This window comes from Pelobates fuscus, chromosome 3 (genome assembly GCF_036172605.1).
Source record: "Pelobates fuscus isolate aPelFus1 chromosome 3, aPelFus1.pri, whole genome shotgun sequence".
Lineage (NCBI taxonomy): Eukaryota > Metazoa > Chordata > Amphibia > Anura > Pelobatidae > Pelobates > Pelobates fuscus.
Genome location: NC_086319.1, coordinates 354,034,478 through 354,055,158, shown reverse-complemented (window position 1 = coordinate 354,055,158; position 20,681 = coordinate 354,034,478). Strand labels below are relative to the sequence as shown.

Sequence of the window (20,681 nt, the reverse complement as noted above, 5' to 3'; positions counted from 1 at the left end):
TACATTTCTCCAACTTGCAGTACAAGCCATGCTGGAGAAGCTTGTGCAAAACCCTCCTGACTTGTTTGTGATGAATCTCAATGTCACTAGAATGAATGAGTATATCATCTAGGTATACAATGACGCACTCTTGCTGAAATTCCCTAAGAACCTCATTAATCAGATCTTGGAATACTGCTGGCGCATTGCATAACCCAAAAGGCATGACAGTATATTCATAGTGGCCATATCGAGTATTGAATGCCGTCATCCACTCATGTCCCTGCTGGATTCTCACCAAGTTATATGCCCCTCTGAGGTCCAACTTGGTGAAAATTGTAGAGCCCTTCAAACGATCGAAGAGTTCGGTGATCAAGGGAATCGGGTAGGCATTTTTAATGGTTATCTTATTCAAGCCTCGATAATCAATACAAGGTCTCAAAGAACCATCTTTCTTTTTAACAAAAAAAAATCCAGCCCCGGCAGGAGAGGAGGACCTCCTGATGAATCCCTTGTCTAAATTTTCGTGAATATATTCCTCTAGGACTGAGTTCTCCTTTATAGATAATGGGTATACATGACCTCTGGGAGGCATGGTACCAGGAAGTAGGTTAATTTTGCAATCAAAGGACCTGTGTGGGGGTAAGGTATCGGCTTTCTTTTTGTCAAATACTGCCTTTAAATCTAGATACTGGGACGGAATTTGTGTCTCTGTAGGATTGTCAGAGGTATTCGATGTATTAGTTAATCCAAGAGGTAAGACCTTCCGCAAGCATTTTTCTTGACAATTCTCTCCCCACGAAACTATCTCCCCTGATTCCCAATTAATAATAGGGTTGTGTCTCCTCAGCCAGGAGTACCCCAGAACTATGGGAATAGACGGAGAAGAAATGAGCATCAAGGATATATCCTCTTTATGCAGGATGCCAACAGTCAAGTTAATCGGTATGGTTTCATGAAAAATAACAGGCTCAAGTAACGGTCTACCATCGATGGCCTCAACAGCCAGAGGTGTCTCTTTTAACTGGGATGGAATAGCATGCTTGGCAGCAAAACCCTGATCTATAAAGCTCTCAGCAGCTCCAGAATCGATTAGTGCCATAGTCTTAACTACTCCCTTCTCCCACTTTAAAGAAACGGGTAACACAAGCCTGAGCTCCTTGTAGTTGTGAATAGAGGACAAAGTGGAAACACCCAAGACCTGTCCTCTAGAGGAACTTAGGTGCGAGCGTTTCCCGAACGATTGGGACAATTTAGGCGTAAATGACCCCTGACTCCACAATACATACATAAACCCTCCCTTCTCCTGTACTGTCTCTCCCTTTCAGTGAGATGAGTACTGCCTATCTGCATAGGTTCAGGAATACGTAAGTCTTCGAACTCAGAGATTTGAAAGGTAGGCGCTAGTTTAAAGGAGGGTCTACGGGTCCTATCTCGAGTGTTCTGCCTCTCTCTTAAGCGTTCATCAATACGAGATATAAAAGAAATTAAATCCTCCAAATTTTCAGGGAGTTCTCTAGTAGCGACCTCGTCAAGAATTACATCTGATAACCCATTCAGAAACACATCTATATAAGCCTGTTCGTTCCACTTAACTTCTGCCGCCAAGGATCTGAACTCTAGTGCATAATCCACAAGTGTTCGATTGTCCTGTTTAAGGCGCAACATTAATCTAGCTGCATTGACCTTTCTGCCAGGAGGGTCAAAAGTTCTTCTAAACGCAGCTACAAAGGCATTATAATTATAGACGAGTGGATTATCATTCTCCCATAAAGGATTGGCCCATCTCAAAGCTTTTTCAATGAGCAGAGTAATAATAAATCCAACTTTTGCTCTATCTGTAGGATAAGAGCGGGGTTGTAATTCGAAATGGATGCTAATCTGGTTTAGAAAACCACGACACTTCTCCGGTGACCCGCCATAACGTACTGGTGGGGTAATACGGGAAGAAGCACCTACAGTGGCTACCTCTAGACCTGAGACTGCAGGAGAGATAGAAGGAGTACGTGTCTCCTCAGGTGGATTACTAGCACGAGACAAAAGTGCCTGTAGTGCCAAAGCCATCTGATCCATCCTATGTTCCATGGCGTCAAACCTGGGATCCGAAGAACCAAGCTGACTGTTTGTACCTGCAGGATCCATTGGCCCTGTCGTAATGTCAGGATCGGGACAGGGATCCAACACGCAGAGTACAAAGAGTGGAAAGGTACGTATACCGGGCCTTAGAATGGCCGGACTAACGTACCGAGAGTAAAGAATAGTCAGAGGCAAGCCGAGGTCGAGGGAACGAGAAGACAGATAAGCGAGAGACAAGCCGGGTCAAGGGATAACAGAGAAACAGGGTAGTACAACGAGCCGAGTCAAAACCAATAGAGCAAACTAGAATACCAGAGCACTGAGTGACTAGACAAGCTAGAACCACGACAGGGCAATGAGCTGAAGTAAGGAGTAAGCTTAAATACCCTGGCTCTGGATGGAAATCACGCCTCTGACAAGTACCGATTGGATATCGGACACTTGAGTGACAGATTGCTCGTGCTAGCGTCATGACGTCACGTATTGAGCGTCCTGCTAGAAAAGGACGTGGATTCCTCGCGGCCGGTGTTTAAGTGACTGGATGAACCGCGAGGAACGGAGGAAACAGCTCGCCTGGACGGATACACCACCAAGTCTCTACCTCCCTTAGAGGTAGAGGCCTCAGGTACCCTGACACCAAGTGACCCTATGTAGGGGGAACAGTCCCTATTCTGCTCTGTGTCAGTGTGTATCAGGGTCCCTGAGGACAGGTGTCAATCCATATCTGCCAAGTGACCCTATGTAGGGGGAACAGTCCCTATTCTGCTCTGTGTCAGTGTGTATCAGGGATCTTTAGGATAGGTGTCAATCCATATCTGCCAAGTGACCCTATGTTTGGGGAACAGTCCCTATTCTGCTCTGTGTCAGTGTTTATCAGGGTCTCTGAGGACAGGTGTCAATCCATATGTCAAGGTGTCAATATGTCATATGTCAGGTGTCAATCCATATCCATTGTGATTTAGGAATGTTAGGTGATTTATGCCCTTTATGGATTAAAACCAGACTCTGCATCAACTGTGTAATTTTCCATGGGAGTTTTGCCATGGATCCCCCTCCGGCATGCCACAGTCCAGGTGTTAGTCCCCTTGAAACAAATTTTCCATCACTATTGTGGCCAGAAAGAGTCCCTGCGAGTTTTAAAATTCGCCTGCCCCTTGAAGTCTATGGCGGTTCGCCCGTTCGCCGGTTCGCGAACGTTTGCAGAAGTTCGTGTCCGCCTTTCGCGAACCGAAAATGTTGTGTTCGCGACATCACTACTAGGGACTGGACAACACACAGTCCTGGGAGCTGGGGTCCTTACAAGGACTTTCCCCGCTGAATTATCCACGCTGAAACAAGCTGGAAAAGTGATTAGCCCTTTCCCCTCCCAGTAACTAGACGGCACATAGTTCTGCGAGTACAAGCTGGAATGCTCTAATCTGGCCAAATGGCCTGCTTTTATACAATAGCCCCTACAAAGGGTTTCCCACACAAAACAACAGGATCCACTGTGCCCGAGAGATAATTACCTGAGCAAACCCTTATAAGTTAATCATCTCTCATGGACAGAAAATATAACAATTGATAAAACACCCTAAAATACACGAAAACTGCAAAAAAGTCACATCTCCTGATAGCTCCAACTTGGGTGACCAACATATCCCAAAATCACCCGATCGGTTCAGAGGTTTGGTTTTTCCATGAAAGTCCTATTTTTGACCGACCGCACATTTGGCTTAAGCCCAAAATAGTTCCATGAAATCAGTGCTAGCGGTCAGTCAACTTCAGTAACATAAAAATGAATAAAATACCGAACATAGTCTCTATTTGAACCATGGAGCTAGTTCCCCTCATCCAGACAAACAATTCCACCGAACAGTGTTCTTCTAGGATCTACAGAACCGAACGCAGGCCGATGATGGAAGTCCAGCGATGTCCGGGAGTTTCAGTGTCCGATTTTAGTTCCATGAACTCGACGACCAATCTCCGCTGCCTGCGTTCCTGCAAACAAGGTGGCCGCCACCAGAAGAACAATTAGAACAGTAAGGCGAGAACCATTCCAAGGCATTAATAGGGGTTAACAAGCTCCCGGGTGGTCCATGGTTTGTGCGGTTGTTCGGTTCTTGAACGGTATAGAAAAATTACATGTACCAAGCCATTTAGACAGTCTTTTGCAGGTTTCCCTGCAGGGCCAATAGTCTGTGTGCAGGAGGCTGGCAAGCAGGCTCCTCCAGGAGCTCATGGCAAACTCACATGGGAAGGGGAGTTTGTCACGGTAGAGTTTTACCTTTGTTTCTTATTCTACTTTCACTGCATCTTGTATTTATAAAAAATGTGACATTGCTGCTTTACCCCCCTTAGTGACCACGGATGTACAGGGTACGTCAGTCAAAAAACAGTCGTTAACGACCGCTGACGTACCCTGTATGCCCGAGGCCAAAATGAACACTGGAAGCGATCACTTCCGGGTTGCCACACGTGGCACCCGGCAGTGTATAGCAGACAGGGATTATACCATCCACACCCTTAACAGCAGAGCTCTATATAGCTCTTGAAAGTGTGAGTGTGCTTTCATTCCAATATACTACCTTATATGTTTTTGTATAATTACTACACTTAGATGATGTGTTATCTTTGTTTTTGTTTCTCAGAGATTCATCTATCAACAAGATTGTGTGGTATCCATGTATGTATATACTCATATCTGTTTGTAACCACAGGCGCAGATTATCTCCTTTTTTGTTGTATTCTAACTTTCACAAGGTTGGGAAAATCTTGTGGTATTATCTGCTACCTTCACCCATCTTTTAAGATATAGTGAGCACCTATACTTCATATTTTGTCTGGTGCATATTATAGTAAAATATATTACCTGGATTAAGATAGTCTAATTTATCTAGTTGTTGCTTAACTATTGCAGCCTAGCTTTGCATAGGGATGCTTGTGATCTTGACAAACATCCATAGTATGTTTACATTTCACTTTAATTATCTCAAGTGTCAATGGAGACATGAATTGTGTCCTCAGACCAGCAATGCCTCTATCTTTGGTCCTATTGTCACAAACGGATATCTCTCAAATTCATCAGTTTTGCATTACATAAATCTCATTCAGAAAACAAGACCGTGTAATTTTAAACACTTGAGTCTACTGTACGGAGTGACAATTCCTGGATTGAATGACTCAGATCCCTGAGAAAAGAAACTGTAAAAGAAAGACAATTAGAGATAAGTATCCTTTTCATCTTTCTGAATGCATATATTACATGTATTATCTATATACACTACATAAAAATGGCTGCTAAATCCCAATGCACAGAGATTAAAATATATATATATAATACACAGTAGATAGCCACTTTATTTCACTTTCAAATAATTCAGGTGAACTTGTAAAAAAAAATTATCTGAAGTTGCCCTCCATGTTGTGACACTTGCCTCAGGCAGCATCATTATATATTTCCCAATTAGACATCAAAGAGTCTTATTAGCAAAGCATCCTGATCCTCAGCTGCTTTGACGAGACTCTTTGAAGTCCATAGTTGGCAGTAAATTCAAGGGGTCTTAATAATGTCTTATCGTCAGTTTGGACCAAAAAAATAAATGTTTAAATATATTGAAGCAATGATCTATCAGAAAATGAAAGATGGAAAATAATCTCTCTCTCTCTCTCTCTCTCTCTCTCTCTATATATATATATATATATATATATATGTATATATATATATATATATATATATATATATATATATATAAACACATATACATACATACACACACACATCAAATGATATACTAAGTATATACAAATACAAATATCAAACTGAAATTGAGGAATTGAGTTAAAAAGATTTGTAGAAGGGAATCCAACACCATGCTTCATGTGGGGGTCTCCCAATAACTAGATGGTAGCCCTAGGCTTTTTCTTATTTTTACATCATGTAAAGAGATATGTGTATATGTGTGAGTAAAGCATTGTCCATACACTCCTTCCACTAAAATATATTGCTTTCATTTATTGCTAGGTCAATTTATATAAAAAAAAAAGTTAGTTATTTTAGCTTGCTCAGAACTGCCCCAGCTAAACAAGTCATGTTTCCGTGCCTTCGCCTTAATTCTTTATTTTTGCTGTGCCGAAAAATACATAGTTGCCTGCAGTGCCACAACAGCATATACAAGCTCAAACACATCATAAGTAATGGTATATAAGCATGGCATCTGGAAGGTCAGCACACTTTTTAAATTAATAATTAAGAAGGTAGGATTGGTGTACTTGAATAGAAACTAAAGCTAGGGTAGGTAGCAGAGAAATCAAGTAGACATGAAATAAACACATGCACGGAGGCCGCTGGGTTGACAGTCGCCCTGTTAAAAATGGTTATTTAGTGCGAGAACAAGAAAAAGCATTTATCATCATGGTTATGACAGAAGGTAAGTTAGGATCTTGTTACCTACTATGACCGCTTTAGGTATTGATAGTGACACTAAGCCTCAAGCCTAAAAGAATATAATATTAGCAAGACATATAATAAAAGCCTATATCTTTTATTCCCAACTGAGAGAGTGTCCAAGGTACATGAGTAGGTCCTCAGAAGTAGTCATCAGATTCCACAGGCAGGCCAGAGTGGAGAGTCCAGTTACACACCAGAAATCTTATCTCCAATCTTCCTCTCCAAGTGTGTCAGAGCTTGCGTTCTCTCCACTCGGTTCAGGCAGGCCTGGAGCATTTGCGGTCCCTCTGGATCAGGTTGGTAGTGCTGAGATTGAGGAGGGCAAGTGCTCCGCATTCGGTGCGAGTGGTGGCTCTTGTGTGGGTGTATTAGTTGAAGTGCTGCCAACCTCTGCTTTGGTTTCCTGCGCTTTTTCCCTCCAACCGCCATTTTGGGCTTATTGGCGCGTGGAGCCGGCTGCTTGGGTAAGGGGTGACTGGATTGCTGAAGGACTGGTTGAGCTGCCCGGCATTCCAGTGTTCGCCAGAAGGCAGCAAAGATAGCGTCCAGCCTGGTCTGGATATCAGCCTGGACAACATGCGGACGAAGGGGACACGTGACTTCCGCCATGATTGTTGAGTCGCTGGGCTGATTGTTGAGGAGTACAGTTGTGTCCTGTTCCTCTCTCAGGTCGGGGTGGCTTGCCTGAGTGGGACCATGATCACCCCCAATGGTCCAAGGGGGGGGGGGGGTAACAGCGTGCTTGCCTCACGGGAGTAGTCGATGTGTCGCTCCGGAGCGGAGGATCGGCCGCCTCCCCCGCCCGTTGCCCACAAGGCCGCATGCCCCTGTTGGTGTGGCAATAGGGCTCCCAATGAGTTGCCGACCTCTTCAACATGTCTCAGCCAGGTCAGGAGTCTGATAAATTGCTTGTTGCTGCCCAGCTGTCGTGCTGTTGCTGTCGTGCTGTATGGGGCTGTGAAATGCTTTAGATTCCAAGATTGTGGAGGAGCTTGAGAGAAACACTTCTCTCCTCCATGACAGTCAGGCCCCGCCCCCCCCTAGTTATTTTTAAGACCATAAAAATGGCATTACAAGTCCTTAGAAACTGTTCTGTACATTCACAGGAAAAAATAAAAATAACCGCTTCTTCGACCTTAGTTAGGTTTTAATTTGTTTACGGTTTATGTAACTGCTAGTTAGGAAAACAGGAATTCCTCTGCCACCTGCCCTGGGTTAATGGATGTACCACAATAAGTGTTTTGAAAGCCCACTGTACCGGAGATGAGGAAATAGAATAACAGAAGGTTAGTAGGTCTCCATTCCGGCATTAGAGAGTTTCTGCAGAGAATTACCTGGAGTTACTTTGCATTTGGGCAAAATGGTATCGTTGCTCTCCCTCAGGAATTGTAATTTGTTTGTGTGTTGCTCTCGGCACTATGCTTCACCCTAGTATATTTATTTCTTCCTTCCTTGTGTGTCTCTCGCAATCCCCTTTTATTCCTTCACATGTCTCATAACCCCATGTGTGTATCTTAACCTTCCTTTGTCGCAAACCCTGTTTTATCCCGTATATTTTCCGCAAAAGACTTGATCACTATCCTTGAATCTCATCGTCTACCCCTCATGTTAAAACCCCAAGAGTGCCTCTCCCCATGGCCATCCAATGTGCCCAGAGAGTCGCAAGGACTGTAGCGGGATTTAGGCATCCTTCTATGGAATTCCCACTCGGCCGCGCCTATTTGCATGGTCCAGTCAAATTCCACCTCCATTTCCCCCACTTCCCAACCAGCCAGGAGAACGCTAATTGGAGGTGAGTACAAGAGACTAAGAGGAACAATCGCTCCCTAATTGCCAGGAGTTCCCGATATTTGAACGGGCAAAGTCATATTCGTTTTGGAACTCCGTTCAGCTTTAACTTTGCTAGCGGCTGGTCAAAAACTTTACCCTGGTGGCAATTTGTCAATTTTCCAGGGATCCAATTGCTGTTTTGCCAACATGGGCGCTCGGTTCAGAACTATCTGCGGATATATCGTCTATTGGAGTTCCTGTTGGTTTTATTATGTTTTTTGGGGGGTATTTTGTGTTGTGCTCTTTGTATCCAGGAGATAATCAATTTAAACTAGGGAAAACTCAATTATCTCCTAGACACAGAGGCACTTGAGCGGGATCACTTAATGTTGAATAGGGACCAATGCTGGGGGTGTGCTTGTGACAATTAAAAAAACTGTTGTACTCCCAGAAACATGTGTTGTCTGATTACTGCGAGAAAGAGCTATATTCACTAGCCAGGGCTTCTTCCAGCTTTGAGGGGAATTTAGCAGAGCTATCCAATCAGAGCTACACCCTTTATCGTCTTCTGTTTCTTAAACCCCCTTAACGCTTTTTTTTTTATTTTTTTTAATCTCCCTTATTCCTTTTACCCCTTTTGTGTCTCTTAGTATTTCTTATACAAATAATATTTGGGTACTGTGACAGTCGCACCCACTACAGCAAAAGAGGTTTCTGCTCTGCTCCAGTCCGCCCACCCTCCCCACCACCTGCTCCCTAGGTCCAATTCCCTCACATCTCATCCGTACTCTGTCTTCTTCTCCTTCTCTACCTCTACCTTTCCATCGCCCTTCAAACATGCAACTCTAATCTCAATTCTAAAGAAGCCCAACCTTGACCCTAACTCCCCGTCCAACTACCGTCCTATCTCGCTACTGCCTTTTGCATCCAAGATCCTTGAAAGAGTTTTGTATGCCAGATTGAAAGACTTCCTCAAGTCTAATTCTCTGCTAGACCCACTTCAGTCTGGTTTCCGCGCCAAGCACTCTGTAGAAACGGAACTGACCAAAGTATCCAATGATCTACTTGCTGCAAAATCTCGTGGTCACTACTCTATTCTAATTCTCCTTGACCTTTCTGCGGCTTTTGATACTGTTGATCATCAACAGCTTCTTCTCATCCTCCGCAATATCGCTCTACAAGATATTGCTCTCTTCTGGTGCTCCTCCTACCTCCTATAGTGCTCTTTCAGTATTTCTTTCTCTGGCTCTACTCCTTCTCCCAAACTCCTCTCTCTTGGTGTCCCCCAAGGTTCAGTCCTTGGTCCCCTATTGTTTTCCATCTATATAGCCTCCCTTAGTAAACTCATTAGCTCCTTTGGCTTCTAATTAGTGATGTCGCGAAATTAAAATTTTCGGTTCGCGAACGCCGAAAGCAAACTTCCTCAAACGTTCGCGAACCGGCGAACCGGGCGAACCGCCATTGACTTCAATGGGCAGGCGAATTTTAAAACCCACAGGGAATCTTTCTGGCCACAATAGTGATGGAAAAGTTGTTTCAAGGGGACTAACACCTGGACTGTGGCATGCCGGATGGGGCAAAACTCCCATGGAAAATTACACAGTTGATGCAGAGTCTGGTTTTAATCCATAAAGGGCATAAATCACCTAACATTGCTAAATCACAATGGATATGGATTGACACCTGACATATGACATATTGACACCTTGACATATGGATTGACACCTGTCCTCAGAGACCCTGATAAACACTGACACAGAGCAGAATAGGGACTGTTCCCCAAACATAGGGTCACTTGGCAGATATGGATTGACACCTGTCCTCAGGGACCCTGATACACACTGACACAGAGCAGAATAGGGACTGTTCCTCCTACATAGGGTCACTTGGCAGATATGGATTGACACCTATCCTAAGGATCCCTGATACACACTGACACAGAGCAGAATAGGGACTGTTCCCCAAACATAGGGTCACTTGGCAGATATGGATCGACACCTATCCTAAGGATCCCTGATACACACTGACACAGAGCAGAATAGGGACTGTTCCCCCTACATAGGGTCACTTGGCAGATATGGATTGACACCTGTCCTCAGAGACCCTGATACACACTGACACAGAGCAGAATAGGGACTGTTCCCCCTACATAGGGTCACTTGGCAGATATGGATTTACACCTGTCCTCAGAGACCCTGATACACACTGACACAGAGCAGAATAGGGACTTTTCCTCCTACATGGGGTCACTTGGCAGATATGGATTGACACCTGTCCTCAGGGACCCTGATACACACAGACACAGACATAGGGTCACCATTTTTAGCCCAAGGCAGCTCATCTCATCAGGCCTTTTTTAGTCGAATGTATCGCCCACTGTCAGTCCCTTCGGGATCCATCCCTCATTCATCTTAATGAAGGTGAGGTAATCTAGACTTTTTTGACCTAGGCGACTTCTCTTCTCAGTGACAATACCTCCTGCTGCACTGAAGGTCCTATCTGACAGGTCACTTGAAGCGGGGCAGGCCAGAAGTTCTATCGCAAATTGGGATAGCTCAGGCCACAGGTCAAGCCTGCACACCCAGTAGTCAAGGGGTTCATCGCTCCTCAGAGTGTCGATATCTGCAGTTAAGGCGAGGTAGTCTGCTACCTGTTGGTCGAGTTGTTCTCTGAGGGTGGATCCCGAAGAGCTGTGGCAATGCGTAGGACTTAAAAAGCTCTGCATGTCCTCCATCCACAAGACATCTTTAAAGCGTCCTGTCCTTGCCAGCGTGGTCGTGGGAGGAGGAGGATTACTTTCACCTCTTTCCCTGTTAGATTCCCATTGTGCTGTGACATCACCCATTTACGCTGGGTAAAGCATACTTTTTAATTTATTTTGCAAATGCTGCATCCTTTCCGACTTGTTGTAATTTGGTAAAATTTCAGCCACTTTCTGCTTATACCGGGGGTCTAGTAGCGTGGACACCCAGTACAGGTCGTTCTCCTTCAGTCTTTTTATAAGAGGATCCCGCAACAGGCACGACAGCATGAAAGACCCCATTTGCACAAGGTTGGATGCCGAGCTACTCATTTCCCGTTCCTCCTCCTCAGTGATCTCAATGAAGGTATGTTCTTTCCCCCAGCCACGTACAACACCACGGGTACCAGATAGGTGACAACGAGCACCCTGGGATGCCTGTTGTGGTTGGTCTTCCTCCTCCTCCTCAAAGCCACATTCCTCCTCTGACTCCTCTTCCTCACAATCCTCTTCCAGCGTTGCTGCAGGTCCAGCAAGTGATGCTGATAAGGCTGTTTCTGGTGGTGATGGTGACCACAACTCTTCCTCTTCCTCTTCCTCTTCACGCTCATCTACGGCCTGATACAGCACTCTTCGCAGGGCACACTCCAGGAAGAAAACAAATGGTATGATGTCGCTGATGGTGCCTTCGGTGCGACTGACTTGGTTTGTCACCTCCTCAAAAGGACGCATGAGCCTACAGGCATTGTGCATGAGCGTCCAGTAACGTGGCAAAAAAAATCCCAGCTCCCCAGAGGCTGTCCTAGCACCCCGGTCATACAAATATTCATTAACGGCTTTTTCTTGTTAGAGCAGGCGGTCGAACATTAGGAATTTTGAATTCCAACGTGTCGGGCTGTCGCAAATCAAGCGCCTCACTGGCATGTTGTTTCGCCGTTGGATATCTGCAAAGTGGGCCATGGCCGTGTAGGAACGCCTGAAATGGCCACACACCTTCCTGGCCTGCTTCAGGACGCCCTGTAAGACTGTGTACTTATGCACAAAGCGTTGTACGATCAGATTACACACATGTGCCATGCACGGCACATGTGTCAACTTGCCCAACTTCAATGCCACCAACAAATTTGTTCCGTTGTCACAAACCACTTTGCCGATATCCAGTATCTGCGGAGTCAGCCACTTTTCCACCTGTGCGTTAAGGGCGGACAGGAGTGCTTGCCCGGTGTGACTCTCTGCTTTCAAGCAAGTCAAACCCAAGACGGCGTGACACTGCCATATCCGGGATGTGGAATAGTACCTGGGGAGCTGAGGGGGGGTGTCGTGATGTGGAGCAAGACGCAGCAGCAGAAGAGGACTCAGCCGAGGAGGTTATGGAAGAGGATGGAGTAGGAGGAGTAGACGAGGTGGCAGCAGGCCTGCCTGCAAGTCGTGGCGGTGTCACCAACTCCTCTGCAGAGCCATGCATTCCATGCTTGGCAGCCGTCAGCAGGTTTACCCAATGCACAGTGTATGTGATATACCTGCCCTGACCATGCTTTGCAGACCAGGTATCAGTGGTCAGATGGACCCTTGCCACAACACTGTGTGCCAGGCATGCCATTACTTCAATTTGCACAATCGAGTACAGGTTGGGGATTGCCTTTTGTGCAAAGAAATTTTGTCCGGGTACCTTCCACTGTCGTATCCCAATAGCCACACATTTTTTGAACGCCTCAGACTCCACCAGCTTGTATGGTAAAAGCTGGCGGGCTAATAGTTCAGACAAGCCAGCTTTCAGACGCTGGGCAAGGGGGTGACTTTCTGACATTGGCTTCTTACGCTCAAACATGTCCTTGACAGACACCTGACTGTGGGCAGATGAGCGGGAAATCAGAAGAGACGGAGTGGCGGATGGTTGAGAGGGGGCAAGGAGTACAGCAGTGGTTGACGTGGCTGAAGATGCTGGACCAGGAGGAGGATGGCGGCTTTGAGTTTGTGTGCTGCTTGTACTCATGTGTTGATCCCATAGGAGTTTGTGATGTGCGATCATGTGCCTACACAAAGCAGTTGTACCTAGGTGGGTGTTGGACTTCCCACGACTCTTTTGGCACAGGTTGCAAATGGCATCGCTGTTGTCAGAGGCAGACACACAAAAAAAATGCCATACTGCTGAGCTCTGCAATGACGGCATTCTGGTGGTGGACACAGCATGTGTTGATTGGCGTGCTGTCAGGCTGATTCCGGGTGCTGATGCATGCTGTCTGACTGTGCCACTAGCTCCTTGCAACAACCTCCCCCTGCCTCTGAAAACTGGGCATTATTCTAGGGCAAAAGAGAATCACAGCACCACGACCACAATGGCCCCTGCGGGGTGGCCTGCCTCTGCCTGTCATTTTTTGGGGGATTAGTGGTACTATGCATGCAAGCTACTGTGAGACGAGATATGAATGGCACTGTGCATTGGCAGAGGTTGGCAAAGCACACGCTGTAGGCCTGACACACCCGCTTGAAGACAACTAACTGCTATTCAATCTATAACAGTGAAAAAAGTTTTTGGGTTTTAAATGCACGCTATTGTGACACCAGATATTAGTGGCAATGTGCACTGGCAGAGGTTGGCAGAGTACAGGCTGTAGGCCTGAGACACCTGCTTGAAGACAAGTAACTGCTATTCAATCTATAACAGTGAAAAAAGTTTTTTGGTTTTAAATGCACGCTATTGTGACACCAGATATGAGTGGCAATGTGCACTGGCAGAGGTTGGCAGAGTACACGCTGTTGGCCTGACACACCCGCTTGAAGACAACTAACTGCTATTCAATCTATAACAGTGAAACTGTTTTTTGTTTTTAAATGCACGCTATCGTGACACCAGATATGAGTGGTGGCACTGGGCAAGTGGGCACAGTATCCACTGTGAGCCTGACACACAGACGCTTGCAGACAACTAACTGCTATTCAATCTATTACAGTGAAAAAAAAGTTTGTGGGTTTTTAAATGCACGCTATTGTGCCACCAGATATGAGTGGCACTGTGTACACTGGCAGAGTACACGCTGTTGGCCTGACACACAGACGCTTGCAGACAACTAACTGCTATTCAATCTATAACAGTGAAAAACGTTTTTTGTTTTTAAATGCACGCTATTATGACACCAGATATGAGTGGTGGCACTGGGCAAGTGGGCACAGTATCCACTGTAAGCCTGACACAGAAGCTGGCAGGCAGGCAGGCAACTGCAATTAGATTACACAAAAAAAAAAGCAGACTGATGTTCTAGCCCTAAAAAGGGCTCTTTGGGGTGCTGTCCTTACAGCAGAGATCAGATTGGTCCTTCAGTACTGTAGTGGACACTGAATACACTAGCCTAGCTATACATTTCCCTATCAAATGAGCAGCAGCTCCACTTTCCCTCCTCTATCTAAGAATGCAGCTTCAGAATGAATCTAAAATGGATGCTGGGAGGGTCTGGAAGGGAGGGTCTGCTGCTGATTGGCTGGAATGTGTCTGCTGACTGTGAGGCACAGGGTCAAAGTTTAGTCAATGATGACGGATCGAACCGCGCATGTGTTCGCCTGCCGTGGCGAACGCGAACACGCTATGTTCGCCAGGAACTATTCGCCAGCGAACAGTTCGGTGCATCACTACTTCCAATATAATTTCTATGCGGATGACACACAAATCTGTTGGTCCTCCCCTGATCTCCCAGTCCCTCTTGACTAACTGGATGGCTGCCCACTTCCTTAAACTCAGCTTGACCAAAACTTAAATTCTGGTCTTTCCTCTCTCAAGTGTTGCTAGTCCTGTGTCTGTCTCCCTCCAAGTCAATGGTGCTACCATCAGCTCCACCACGCAGACTCACTGCCTAGGTGTTCTCTTTGACTCCGACCTCTCCTTCACGCCTCATGTTCAGTCGATCGCCAAATCCTGCCGCTTCCATCTCGTTCATCCGACCCTACTTAACGCCAGATGCAACTAAGGTGCTTGCCCATTCCACTGTCCTTTCTCGCTTTAACTACTGTAACCGGCTTCTCAGTGGTCTTACGTGCATCAACTTACACCGTTACAGTCCATAATGCATGCTGCGGCGAGGCTCATCTTTCTGTCTGCCCGCACCGCCCACGCCTCACCCTTTTGTCAGTCCCTACATTGGCTTCCTGTAAGATATAGAGCTTAATTTAAAATTCTGGTTCTTGCTTTCAAATCTCTACATAATGCTTCTCCCACCTATATATTCTCCCTAATACACAAGTATGTCCCGTCTAGGCCCTTACGCTCTGCTGAAGATTTACGTCTATCTTCTGTCCGTACTCCCACCTCTGATGCTCGCCTTCAAGACTTCTCGAGGGCTGCACCGTTCCTGTGGAATTCTCTTCCCTCCTCCGTTAGATGCTCACCCAGTCTCCACCCCTTAAAAAAAAATCATTAAAAACCCACTTCTTCATAAAAGCGTATCAATTAAACTGTTAATAGCTCCCAACTGATTCCTCTCTTGCAACTGTCATTAGTCTAATACTATCCTTAACTTTTTGTGTCACTTTACCCCACTCCCTCAAGCATGTAAGCTCATCGAGCAGGGCCCTTAACCCCTCTGTTCCTTCATGTCCAACTTCTCTGGTTACAACTACATGTTTGTTCGTCCACCCACTGTAATGCGCTGTGGAATTTGTTGGCGCTATATAAATAATAACATAATAACATTAATAATAATTGTGGTGGGCTTAACACAGTGTGGACATATGGTTTAACTGAATACCTAAGATACGTAATTGTAAGTATCTTGTGACTTGCTCCCCCTCTCGCTTCCACTTTTGTGTCCTTTACCCTTCTATTGTAAGAGAGGCCACATAGACCACAGTATAGAATCTACTATCTCCCTAGAAGCAACTCAAAGCTTGCAGTGAATATCATATATATACCCCTACCACCTCCAATAGATTTGCTCAGACTGCGTAGAGGAGAAAGAAGATTAGTAGTCGAGCCAAAATATTGAGATCATAATCGTTTCAATAAAATGACTCATGTTCATCGTTACACTTTGCATGTTTTGCTAAACCCCATCTTTTTTTTTTTTTTCATAAACTTAGTCCTGTTCCACCACTCCCAACTTCCTGCATGACTTTTGTCCAACACAATCTCCAAACCCTGCTATTATGTCTTCAACACAACAAGCATTCCTTGTTACCTCCCATGTCTCCAACTCTCGTCTGTACTGGACTTCACACTGCAGGCTTTCTGCAGATTGATGTGTTTGGAATAGGTATTTTATATCTGGTAAGTGTAGAAAGTGAGTTTTATCAGTAGAATAAAGTTCAGGTTTATGTTGCTCCTCTTGTAAAGCATCTGTTTAAAAATGGAAAAAAACAAAAACATTTAACATTTGTTTAAAAAAAAAGAGCTAAAATATGCAATTATAATAATTTATAATATTTAATGATGCTGTTGTGAAAATACATTTTAAATATAAATTATGCTGGCCAAATATGCACTCAGACAACTTCCACTAAAAGGTTGTATGACAGTCATGTACATCCCTCTAAGTCAACGGCGCCACCATCCCCTCTGACCTCTCCTTCACCCCTCATGTCCAGTTGATCGCCAAATCCTGCTGCTTCTATCTCAAAAACATAGCTCGCATCCACCCCTATTTAACACCAGACTTAGCTAAGGTACTGGTCCATGCCGTTGTTCTTTCTAGCCTTGACTACAGCAATCCCCTTCTCTGTGGTCTAATGTGTTCCCAAAATGCATCGCTGCAATCTATAATGAATGCGGCAGCAAACTCATTTTCCTGTCCACACGCACCTCCCACGCCTCCCCCCTCTGTCAGTCCCTACATTGGCTACCAGTTAGATATAGGGCTCAATTTAAGATTCTGGTGCTTGTTTACAAGTCCCTACATAATGCTGTTCCAACCTACCTATCCTCCCTAATACACGAGTATGTCCCGTCGAGGCCCCTACGCTCTGCCGAAGGCCTACGTCTATCCTGTGTCCCTACTCCCACATCTGATGCTCGCCTCCAAGACTTCTCCAGAGCTGCACCTTTTCTGTGGAACTCCCTTCCCTTCTCTGTTAGACTTTCTCCCAGTCTCCACTCCTTCAAAAAAAATCTTTGAAAACACACTTCTTCAGGAAAGCATATCATTTAAACTGTTAGAGGTTTTTTTATTTTTTTATTATTATTTCTAGCAACCTGTAGCAGATCCCCGGGTAATCCGACCAGTTACCTCCGCTAATGCCTTTCTTTAGCCATTCAAGAACCCTTACAACAATTAAGTCACACATGGTTTTACATGCACAGACTCCAACCAGGGGTCTCCGACACAGCAGCCCCTGCAACCTGAGCTGGCAGTGTCCCTGTGTCCATGTCCTGTTGTGCCAGGAAAAGGGAGGGGGAAAGGGGGAAGGGGGAGAGATACAGGCAGACCATACACTCACAAAAGCAAGGGGGAGGGGGATAGGCACAGAGCAATACATTTCACTTCTATACTTTACAGAGCTGCTGCACCCCCCCCCCCCCCCCCCCCCAAGCCCCACTCCTGCACAATACACTAAAGACATAAAATTACATGGGGAAACACAGGATACAAGGGGAAACCACACAAATAAGCAGTGGGCATGGTACATAGTGACGGTGGTCTGTCACACAACCTATTTCACTACCCCTACTTATACCCTTTGTGTCACTATACCCCACTAGCAAGTAAGCTCATTGAGCAGGGCCCTCAACCTCTCTGTTCCTGTGCATCCATGTGTCTGGTTACAATTACTTGTCTGTTAGTCCACCCATTGTACAGCGCTACATAAATAAATAATAAAATAATAATAATAATAATTTGAGCATGCATATTCAGCCAATAAAACTAAAGGAGTAGCAATTTTAGTTCATGCAGATTGGGGTTTTCAAGTGAATATACAATATACAGATGAGGCGGGACGGTTATTAATATTAGTAGGCTCCTTGAACGGGATTGAAATTACATTGGTTTCTTTATATGCCCCAAATACTTTCCAGATAAAATTTATAAAGGCAGCATTAAAAAAAAATTTGGAGTTGCGTGTGGGCCATTTGATAATATGTGGCGATTATAACACAACCCTAGATCCAACACTGGATATCTCTAGAACAGAAGAAAAAAGCCCTCATCCCTTGGCCGTTAGTAATAGTGAGAAATTAAGGAAATTGATCAATAATTACGACCTATATGACACCTGGCGATGTCTGTATCCATCGGGTAAAGATTATACGTTTTATTCTTCTGCACATATGACATACTCAAGGTTAGATATGTGCATAGTAGATAAACCTACTTTGAATAATATATTAGAAGTGCACATCGGCCTTAGAACTTGGTCAGACCATTCACCGGTTATAGTTACATTTCAAGCTAAATACCCGGGACGGGGAATGGGGTCGTGGAGAATGAACGAGGCAGTGTTGGACGATGAAAAAATTTTTTTAGAAGCTAAGGAGGCTCTCATTAAATATTTTCAGGAAAATGACAAGGATGATATAGCAGCCTCCTCGTTATGGTTGGCACAAAAGGCTGTAATGAGGGGCTTTTTTATAAAATCAGGGGCTAGTAGTAAAAAGAAAATGGATGCTGAACGTTTAAGATTACTTCAGGTACTATCCAAATTGGAAGAGGAAAATAAAATTAAACCAAATAGATTGTATGGTAGTCAAATAGCTAAAGTAAGAAAGGAACTCGATGTATTGGCATTAGCAGAAACAGAAAAATATATGAGAGCATTAAAATAGAAATTTTATATTCATGGCAATAAAGCAGGAAAAATGTTAGCTAATATGCTATATGATCTCGACGAATAATTGTAAATTATTTAACCCAAAAGATATTGTAGCTGAATTAGCAGGTTATTATAGGAAACTGTATAATTTAACGGAAGACTCAAATATATTACAGCCTTCTGGCTCTGAAATAGAGAAATTTTTGGAGGAAATAGATCTTCCTAAAATTTCAGTGAGTCAACAACAGATGTTGGTGGAGCCATTTATAGAAGATGAAATAAGCAAAGCTCTTCCCAAACATAAAGCACCAGGGCCAGATGGTTTTTCTAACTATTATTATATCAAAATGGAACCGATCTTGACACCATTTCTTACGAAGCTTTTTAATAGCTTTAAAACACCAAATGCGATACCGCCGGAAATGTTAGAGGCATTTATAGTAACCCTTCCTAAGCCTGGTAAACCACCAACAGAATGCGCTAACCTCAGGCCCATTTCACTCTTAAATGTAGATATAAAAATATATGCTAAAGTATTGGCATCTCGAATAAAACCGATCCTATTGGGGCTTATTTCAGAGGAGCAAGCTGGTTTTGTTTCAGGTAGACAAGTAGAGGACAATACAAGACATTATATTAATCTTATAGAATGGGCAAGTATTAATAATTATCAGGGGATTTTGCTTGCTTTGGACACTGAAAAAGCGTTTGATCGTTTGAATTGGGGTTATATGGAGCATGTCCTCAAGAAATACAATTTTCCACAATCCTTTGTGAACAATATTATGGCATTATACTCAAAACCATCAGCGAAGGTTATGAATACTGGCTTTATATCCTCTAAATTTGAGATCTCAAATGGAACACGCCAGGGGTGCCCACTTTCCCCAATAATTTTTATAATAACCTTAGAGCCCTTGATTAGACACATAAAACAACATGCTGGTATATGTGGGTTAAATACCCCGATTGGGGAACAAAAATTAGCTCTTTTTGCTGATGATGCACTTTTATTTGTATCAAAACCTAAAGAATCATTACCGTATTTAGTTAAACTGTTGGAAAGATTTAGTATGATCTCCTATTATAAAAATAATGTTAAAAAAACCCAGGCGTTACCGTTGGGTGTACCTAAAACGGAGATAAATCAATTAGCAGGTACTTACTCGTTCGATTGGCGCAAAGATTTTCTAACATACCTGGGGATAAAACTTACTAAAACGAGCTCTCTTTTAATTAAGCATAATCATATTCCTGTATTACATAAATTAAAAGATCAGTTAGAAAATTGGGGGACTTTGGGGACATCTTGGTTAGGGCGTGTACATACAATTAAAATGATGGCCTTACCCCATATATTGTATCTTTTTCGAACTATTCCTATGGCTGTGCCAAAAAATTTATTAAAAAAATTTCAACTTATGTTTAACTCATACATATGGAAAAAAAAAACCGCCAAGGGTGGCAGCTAGGCTTACAGAGCTTCCATATCTACAAGGCGGATTGGGTATTCCTAACATTATTAAATATTATCAGGCATCTATGTTGTCCTATGCTTTGGCAGTACTTTTCCGTTTAAATTCACCAGTATGGTTAAAACTGGAACAAGCTTGCGCTAAACCCTATTTAATAGAAAAGCTTTTATGGGAGACCTTAATGAATGGGTCAATAGGCAAAAACATGCTTTCTACGACAAAATGAATGCTCTATCATTGGTCAAAATGGACTCCTAAATTGCTAAAAGGTGTAAAGCTATTAGTCTTAGCACCATTATATGTAATAAAGTACTTTATACAAGATTTAAATTTGAATACTTGGGAAACTAATGGCATTAGTAAAGTGCATATGTTATATAATGAGGCAGGGCTCAAATCATATCCTAGTTTGCAGGCAGAGTTTGCCCTTCCGAATAAAGAGGTATTTTCGTATTTAAGGATCAAGATTTTTTTGTTAGAA

The 20,681-nt window shown here is 43.9% G+C and overlaps 1 protein-coding gene across 1 annotated transcript in view; it reads right to left on the bottom strand.

Annotated features, from left to right (window-relative positions):
• The window catches only part of LOC134601264 (cytokine receptor common subunit beta-like), a 98,316-nt gene that overhangs the window by 45,839 nt on the left and 31,796 nt on the right, over positions 1-20,681 (bottom strand). The window contains exon 5 of the mRNA XM_063445734.1: positions 16,160-16,317. Coding sequence (XP_063301804.1) covers positions 16,160-16,317 — 158 coding nt within the window. The remainder of the gene's footprint in view (positions 1-16,159; positions 16,318-20,681) is intronic.